We start from the raw sequence: 8,768 nt of genomic DNA on the forward strand, positions 1-8,768 counted from the left end.
ATTAAATCCGATTATGAAAGATGTCTTGAAGAAGAAAGTAATTAAGTAGCTTGAGGCAGGTATCATCTTCCCTATTTCTGATAGCAACTGGGTGATCCTAGTGCATTGTGTGCTTAAAAAGGGGGGATGACTGTTGTAGAGAATGAGAAAAATGAGCTAATTCCTACTCGCACTGTGATGCGGTGGAGTGTTTACATTGACTATAGAAGGCTCAACAAAGCAACCCGCAAGGACCATTTTTTACTTACACTCATTGACCAGATGTTGGGCAGATTGGCGGGGCATGAATATTAGACTTCTTTGATGGTTATTTGGGGTACAACTAGATTGTCATTTTCCCAGAGGATCAGGAGAAGACCACTTTTACATGTCCTTATGATACTTTTTCTTTCAAGCGAATGCCATTTGGTCCTTGTAATGCACCGGCCACTTTCCAGAGATGTATGATGGCCATTTTTACTAATATGGTGGAGCAATTCGTAGAAGTCTTCATGGATGATTTTTTAGTCTTTGGGTCCTCTTATGATGACTGTTTGAAGAATTTGGGCAAGGTGTTGGCCCGTTGTGAAGAAATAATTTAAGTGCTAAATTGGAAAAGTGCCATTTTATGGTACAACAAGGAATCGTGTTGAACTATAGAGTGTCAAGGAGTGGCATTGAAGTTGATAAGGCGAAGGTGGAGGCGGTTGAAACATTACCTCCACCCATTTATGTGAAGGGTGTCCAGAGTTTCTTGGGACACGCGAGGTTCTATACACGCTTTATTATAGATTTTTCAAATATTTGTACTCTTTTGTGCAGGTTACTTGAAAAGGATGTAATCTTTAATTTTGATGAAGCCTACCTGAAGGCATTTGAGGAGCTCAAAATGAAGTTCGTGACTTCCCCCATTATTGTGGCACCTGATTGGTCCTTACCATTTGAACTTATGTGCGATGCAAGTGACCATGCTATTGGGCAGTGCTTGGCCAGAGGAAAGACAAAATATTTTAATCCACATACTATGCGAGTAAGACACTTGATGATACATAGATGAATTACACCACCACTGAAAAGGAGTTGTTGGCCGTTGTGTGGGCCTTTGAGAAATTTCCAGCATACTTGGTGGGAACAAAAGTTGTAGTCAATTCCAACCATGCAGCAATAAGGTATCTATTTACAATAAAAGGAATCCAAGGCTAGATTGATGTGCTGGGTTTTGTTATTGCTGGAATTTGATGTAGAAATACGAGATCGGAAGGGCACAAAAAAATAAGTACCCGACCATCTATCAAGGCTAGAAATCATGAGCACGTGGAGGAAGGTAGACAAATTAAGGAGGTATTTCCTAATGAGCAACTTTTTGCTATCACCCAAGACCCTCCCCTATGGTACGTGGATTATGTGAATTATATTATGAGTGGGGTACTTCCTCCCAAAATTAAATCTGAAGCTAGAAAGAGGTTTCTACATAATGTGAACTTCTACTACTGGGATGAGCCATTCTTATACAGACAGTGTGCTGATCTGTTGATGAGGAGATGCATTCTTGAAAAGGAGGTGGAATTAGTGTTGTATGATTATTATGCCTCGCCTTATGGAGGTTATCATGGACACTATTGGATAGCTGCAAATGTTTTACAGTCTGGGTTTTTTTGGCCAACATTGTTCAAGGATGCCCATGCATTTGTTAAGAAGTATGACCAGTGTTAGAGAATAGGAACAATTACAAGGAGGCATGAGATGCCTTGGAATAATATCCTGGAGGTGGAGATTTTTTATGTGTGGGGGATAGACTTCATGGGACCGTTTCCATTGTCTCGAGAAAACAAATATATCTTGCTAGCGGTTGACTACGTGTCAAAATGGGTAGAGGCTATCGCATTTCCAATCAAAGATGTCAAGGTGGTAGCTTCTTTTGTGAAGAAAAACATATTCTCGTGGTTTGGGACTCCACGTGCCTTGATTGGTGATGAAAGGACACATTTCTGCAATCGGTTGTTGAGTAACCTTCTAACAAATAAGGGGTCCGCCACAGATTTGCCACGGCATATCACCCGCAAATAAGTGGACAAGATGAGGTGCCCAACAGAGAAATAAAGCAGATATTAGAGAAGGGAGCGAGTTTGAATAGGAAAGATTGTGCTGCAAAGTTAGATGATGCCTTGTGGGCATATATAACTGCATACAAAACACTGAGTGGGGCATCCCCGTATAAGCTTGTTTATGGGAATGCATGTCACTTGCCGGTTGAACTTGAACACAAGGCGTATTAGGCAATTAAAAAGTTGAATATGGACTTTGAAGTAGCGGGTGAGAAGAGGCTCTTGCAGTTGAATGAGTTAGATGGGTTGAAGATGCACTCATACGAAAATGCTAAGCTTTGCAAGGAGAAAACAAAAAGGTGTCATGACAAACGAATCAAGCCACATCACTTTAAACCGGGCCAAAAGGTACTATTGTTCAATTTTAGGCTTAAGTTGTTTCCTGGGAAGTTAAAATCGAGGTGGTCAGGTCCATTTGAGGTGGTGAGAGTAACTCTTTATGGTGAAATGAGTTGCGTGCTTTAAATGGTGAAAGAATTTTTTTTAGGGAATGGGCAAAGAGTCAAGCACTATTGAGTCCAAAGTAATACTCTCTGATGAGTAAGCAAGGCCCTGCGTCGTGCCGCGATGTTAAATCAGGCGCTTGTTGGGAGACAACCCAATTTTTATTGCTTTCATAGCTTAGCTTTTTAACTTTTTTTTTAGTTAGAGTAGACTAGAATTTTTTGTTTTCTTTGTAGGCATATAAATCATAGGTAGAATAGTGTAGGGTATCTAAATTGAATATATAAAGTGCTCGGAGGGATCGAGGATTTCATTCAAAGAAAAAGGAAAAATAGTTCCCATACCAGCGCCTAGGCCAGCACCCAACGCTACCTGTGGCGTAGAAAACAGAAATATTTCTTCCCCCAGCGCTAGGCCTAGCACAACGCACTGGGCTGGAGGGTCAGGTAGAAAAAAATTTTCTCTCTTTTGTTTATTATTTAAAACAATTCCCCCACAGTATGAGATAATACCGGGTATGTTATTGTTGTTGTTATTGTATTTAAAACAACTACCCCTAAAACCCGACCCACATACCTATCTACCCTCATATTACAACCCTTGACCCATACCCAAATCTCTCGTAATTAAAATAACTCTAACCCCCCCCGAGCCCTTCTCTCTTTCTCCCTTCTACTCTTCCTCCTCTCTGCCCCCGTCTCTATCTCCGTCCCTCTCTCAATTCTTATAGTTTTTTTTCTTCTCCTCTTGCATTCATCTACAAATCTCCCAGGTATGTTTCCCTTCTCCCTTTTTCTTTTATTTTGTAGATTATAGTGCTCATCCCCCATCCCAAACTCCCATCTCCAAATTCCCCCATAAGTTGCTTCTTAGAACTTGTTCTATGGTGGGTGGCCCGATTGTGGAACAAAATTAGTTGCTACAACTTGGTTGTTGTGTTGTATACGGTGTAGTAAACTTCAATTCCCTATACTTCATAAAATTTGGGAGGGCCACCATCTTCCACCATCGTTGAATTGAGTTGAACACACTTAATGCACACCATGTGTTTGATAAAATGCTTGAAAGAGTCAATTGGGCACCGGTAAAGTTTGAGTAGTTGAGTGTAGTTGTATGTGATATCAGGCTAATTATGGGGTGTTGGGGGTGGTTTTACCTAACCCAAATCTTATCTTTAATGTTCACATGTTATAACCATGCCACCCACACCATGTATCTTGTACTATGTATGCCACGCCATGATCGACTGTTTGATTTGTGTTGCATAGTTAGTGCATTATAATTGTGCGGCATGGGGTACCCATCGCCTTGTGGTGCAACACTTGTGCATTTTCAACCAATATTGTGGGTATATTACATAGAGCCTTCGATTTTAAGTATGGGGTCATCTTTGACTCTCATGATAATCTTCGACGGATTTCCTTATTCATTCTCACATTCATGATTATTTGTGTTGTAGGTTGATATGGATCGTGATAGTGCGAACAAGGGTAAAGGAGTGGGGAAGTCCTCAACCACTGTTCTCGCTCCTAAAAAGCGCAAGCAATGGGAAATGTCATCTCGACAAGCTAAAGGGAAACAGGTTGCCGACGGATCGAAGAAGGCACCATCGGGACCAAGGCCTCATTTGGATCTAGTTTGTGAGGATGCCATACAATGGCATAATAACTTTGTGCCATATGGGCGATATGTCTCTGAAATGAAAATTAATGTGAAAACTCTAGAGTGAACGTGCTTGCCCGGTTAAAAGAATTGAAGATGGATAAGTTCATAGAGTGAACAGGCCATGCAAATTTGAGTATGGTGTGAGATCTTTATGAAAATTGGAATGGGAACTTTTTCACGTCACGGGTCCGCAGAAAGGAGGTGCCAATAGATAGGCGCTCCTTATGCGAATTTTTGGGATTTGATAGCCCTAACCCATGAAGGCTGCAAACGTTTGTCAAATGCCCAAACTATCAAGTTATACGTCACACTCTATGTGGCATCGATTTGAATGCAAAGTGAACAAGAAAAAAGGGTGATTCCCATCTTGTGATGATACACTTCGACTTCAACAAGAATGCCAAGGTGTGGCAGAATTTCATGCAGGGCAGACTAATGCTGGTTGAGCACAACAACAAGTGCACTAGAGCTCGAGTGTTTGATATTTTTCTGATTACTGGGTGACCCATCAATGTGGGAGAGATCATGTTAGGGGAGATGGATTGCACACGATCTGGGAGGAAAATCAAGAGATTCTTCTTTGGCAACTTGCTAACGCAGTACATGTTGTCCCGGGAGGTACCTGAATACCGCGGTTATGATGAGGTTAAGGAGGCTCCTAAGAGGTTGATGGACATCACATCGTTGTTTGTGTCTACGTCTAAGCTAAGCCATGCGACACAGAATGAGAGGGACAGGAACTTCAACATGTATCTCTATATCCCCCTAAATGTGATCATGAGCAGGTTGGGTGTGTCGGACGAGGAGCGTATGCATCTATGTAATGATCTGTCCAATTCCTCCATGAGAGGATGAGAACACCCACGAAGGCTCCGACACTAAGGATGATCTTGATGCTGACATCATGGGGCCCATGGCTTTGGTGCCCCTGGGAGCGGATGATGATGATGAGCCCGGAGCTGCTGCTGGTGGGTATTCTGAGGAGGTGGAATCCGACTAGCAGGGAGCTCTTCTTTCCACCTTACTTTGCTTTAAATTCTTACATGCTTCGGGGACTATGCACATGTTAAGTGTGGGGTGGGGGAACTACTTTATGTGGTATAAATTGAATAAATCTATTTTTTTTATTTTATTAGTTTTTCTTTTAGGAACCCGTAGTAGACACAGTCTAGTTTTAAAATAAATTAAATACGAAAATAGAAAAAAAATCTAAAAAAGCTCGGACTTTTCCCGATGATGGATATTTTGGATAATTTTATTGAGGGATTAAAGTCCGATTAAAAATACAAAAAAGATCTTTTTTTAGGATAGTTAGGTAGTATCCCTTGCCTTTTATTTTGGTCCCGGTTCTTTTCCAATGGTGTATCTCGAACTGGGTACTTCGTTTTTTTAGGAATAGGATAGGAAGAAAACTGAGTTGCGTAGAGGTAACTACTGACATATTCGGTGCTGGCACATTAGGCGATAGCATGCGCACTTTCTTCCCATACATTTGATTTTAATTGTGATGCCTGAGTCAAATAATTAGCCTACTCTGTGATGCCTTTTCTCAGTTGTTTGACTTGTATGTCACCTAGTGCGATATTGCTTAAAATTTCTCAATTATATGTGCTTGCTTGACTTGAGAGTTGAACAGAACCATCTTGATTGAGTCATGTGCAATGTGTGTGCAGGGATTTGTGTTATTATGTGTTATCATGTGTAGTATAGAACTTTTCCCGTGTGTTAATCGAAGCAAAAGCATTAAGTTGTGCTAGTCTACGAGATGAGGTGGGCAGTTCTTTGCTTGATAATAGATGTTCTTGTCACTTAAAATAAATTATTTCCATTTCTAGCCCCTTTGAGCCTATTGACCTTTTCCTTGGTTCCCACATTACAAGCCGTACGCCTATTGTATTTTGAATTTGAAATTGTTGAACCTTTACCTCCGAAGAAACATAGTCGCTAAAATAAGTAAGGTGAGAGATTGGAAAGTAGCTTTTGCGTGGAACCATGGAATGTCCCTTAAGATGCACTAAAGTTGTGAAAAACGTTCACTAGCTGATGAACCTTAATGTATGGCGTGTGTGTAGAAAAAAAAAGAAAAAAAAATTGCAAGAAAAGGAAAAAATAATTCAAAAAATGTAGAAAAACACACATCTCCTAATCTTAATAATTCGTGCTAGTAGGAATATAGAAATGCTTAATTGAGAAAAAAAGGCTATGTTATATATGGTTGTGGCAAGTGAATTGGTTGAGAAGAAAATGTGCTCGATTTTTTAGTGTAGTGTATTAAAGTGCTTAGGAGGGTCAGTCACTACTCCTAAATTTATCCTACCTGTCCCTTAGCCTACATTACAACCTATAAAGTCCTAATTGATCCTAGACTTTGCTGACTTAGATTAGTAGAGGTGTACACTACAGGCAAGCTTATGGTACGAGGATGTGAGAGTGCAATTTTTGTTCCAATTGTGTGATGTCCTTAAATTATGTTGAAAGTCATACTGGAATGTGTGGACTATTGTATATTCACTCCTGTGATTGTTGGTGAGGGCTCATGATCTCGTGACGGGTTGGTGATGTCGTGAATTTCTCTTGATTGGTGAGTGCGTGAGTTGAGAGTGCTTAGTGGTAACGAGTCAGCTCTTTAGGCAGGTTGGTTATGGATAGGTTGTTTGAGTTGGTTGAATTGAATTGTTTATACATGGGTTGGTTTAAAACGGGAAGAATATGAAATTTGTATGTTCATGCTTGATTGCCGGTATCGATCACAGTAAAGAGTAGAGTGTATGATTAAAAATTGAAGTGCTCCTCTCTAGTTGAGATGTGTACGTTGTTGGAGTGTAGTTGATAGTACCATTGCTCAAGGACGAGCAAGAGTCTAAGTGTGGGGTGTGGATAATCTGCTTAAAGTATATATATATTTATATGCATATTGCCTCATATTTTACTCATATCTCGTAGATTTCGGATGTGTAATGATTTGTGCTAATTTGTGGTATTTTTATGTGTAGGAATCATCCGAAGGCAATTTGGGACGAATGTGCATGAATTAAAGAGAAAAAGGGAAGAAAAGGCAAAAAGTCACAAAGTAGCGCCATAGACAACGTGGGGCGCTACCTATGGCGCAGAAGTCAGAATGTTAAAAAGACCAGCGTCAGGGCTAGCGCTCCACGCTACCCTGGGTGCTGGTGATGGAAACATTCTCTAGTTCACCTGGGACAAGGTTATTTCGGCCCAAGACCCACCCAACGCGTATAAAAGCATGACTAAGCCTCTTTTGAGAGGGGAGATTCCACTTTGAGGAAAAAATATACATGAGGAACATCCGGGAGCGAGGATATCAAAGTTTTCTTCATCTTTTCTTAGTATTATCAATTTTTCAACACTTATGAATTTGTTTTGATATTATCATGAGTGGCTAAAACCCATAGTTATAGGGTTGTGATTTAGCCATGAATATTGTTGTTAGATTTTGACTTAAACTTGATTACAAATTGCTAATATATAATTGTTTCTTCAATTCTGTAATTAATTGCTTAATTGTCTGGCCAACAGTTAGGTTCTATTTATTATATATGTTATACTTAGGAAAGCTATATCTAGATTAAAGAAGAACTGAAGAGGGAATGATCTTAACTCTGAGTGTGGGGGGGGGGGAGCAGATTTGTGGTTAGGATAGGAATATACCTAGTCACCATGACTAATTAAATATCGTAATATTAATGTGTTATTAATAGATTGATTCCATATGAATATATGCGTTAATCTATTTAGAATAGGCAAGTAGTAATTCAGGAGAATACTACGAGAGCGATTATTCGTTTAATTAGAAACCATGAGTGAATTATATGAAAGGGAGAGTTAATTAGATTACAATAGGATTGGTGAATCGATCACAACTTTGGAATATTCATCTCTACTAAATACACAACAACTATTTTTCTGCTTGATTAATTAGTTACTTGTTAGAATTATTGCTTAGTTTAATCACACTTTGAACTCTGATTGAATCGACTGAATAATAATCTTGGTGAAATTAGTAGGTAGTCAACACAAGTCTTTGTGGGTTCGACACTCAATTTATCACTTTATTACTTGTACGACCACGTATACTTGCGTGTGCATTTGGGAGCAACAAGTTTATATATATAAACTGTTAATAGGGGGTACTATATGGTTATCCATGAGCTTTAACAAACTATATAACTGTTAATAGGGGGTGTTATATGTTTATCCATGAGCTTTAACAAATTCTACATCATTCTATGGAACTCTCTGGAGGTTTCAATTATCTTACACAACTTCAAAATTCTAATGGCATTTTATGTCTCCCTATGGGGAATAGGAAATATCATACAAAATGCATAATCATTTATATCTCAATATTTTTTTAACTTTTCTACGTATTGAGTACAAGTGGACAGCTTGGTGATCTTCTTGCCTTGACAATAGGAAAAAGAAGTCTATGCTTTCAGTAATATATATTTTATACTCTTTGTTCCCAATACATATTGGAACTACTGATCACATCTTCTGTATACTATTACAACAAGAAATATTTTTACTGGCCACACTGCAACATAATGTCTAATG

General features: G+C 39.3%; 1 protein-coding gene across 1 annotated transcript; it reads left to right on the forward strand.

The window, feature by feature from the left end:
• Positions 1-1,032: 1,032 nt before the first annotated feature.
• Positions 1,033-1,692, forward strand: LOC142179840 (uncharacterized). Its single transcript, XM_075250725.1, has 2 exons — positions 1,033-1,148; positions 1,224-1,692. Exons 1-2 carry the CDS (start codon positions 1,033-1,035, stop codon positions 1,690-1,692), a joined length of 585 nt encoding a protein of 194 aa, XP_075106826.1.
• Positions 1,693-8,768: the final 7,076 nt, after the last annotated feature.

This window comes from Nicotiana tabacum, chromosome 4 (genome assembly GCF_000715075.1).
Source record: "Nicotiana tabacum cultivar K326 chromosome 4, ASM71507v2, whole genome shotgun sequence".
Lineage (NCBI taxonomy): Eukaryota > Viridiplantae > Streptophyta > Magnoliopsida > Solanales > Solanaceae > Nicotiana > Nicotiana tabacum.

Excerpts from the sequence above, each read along its gene's own strand:
- LOC142179840 (XM_075250725.1), top strand. The coding sequence starts at position 1,033 with ATGAATTACACCACCACTGAAAAGGAGTTGTTGGCCGTTGTGTGGGCC. Across the intron at positions 1,149-1,223 it reads TCCAACCATGCAGCAATAAG|AAATACGAGATCGGAAGGGC; the intron begins GTATCTATTTAC and ends AATTTGATGTAG.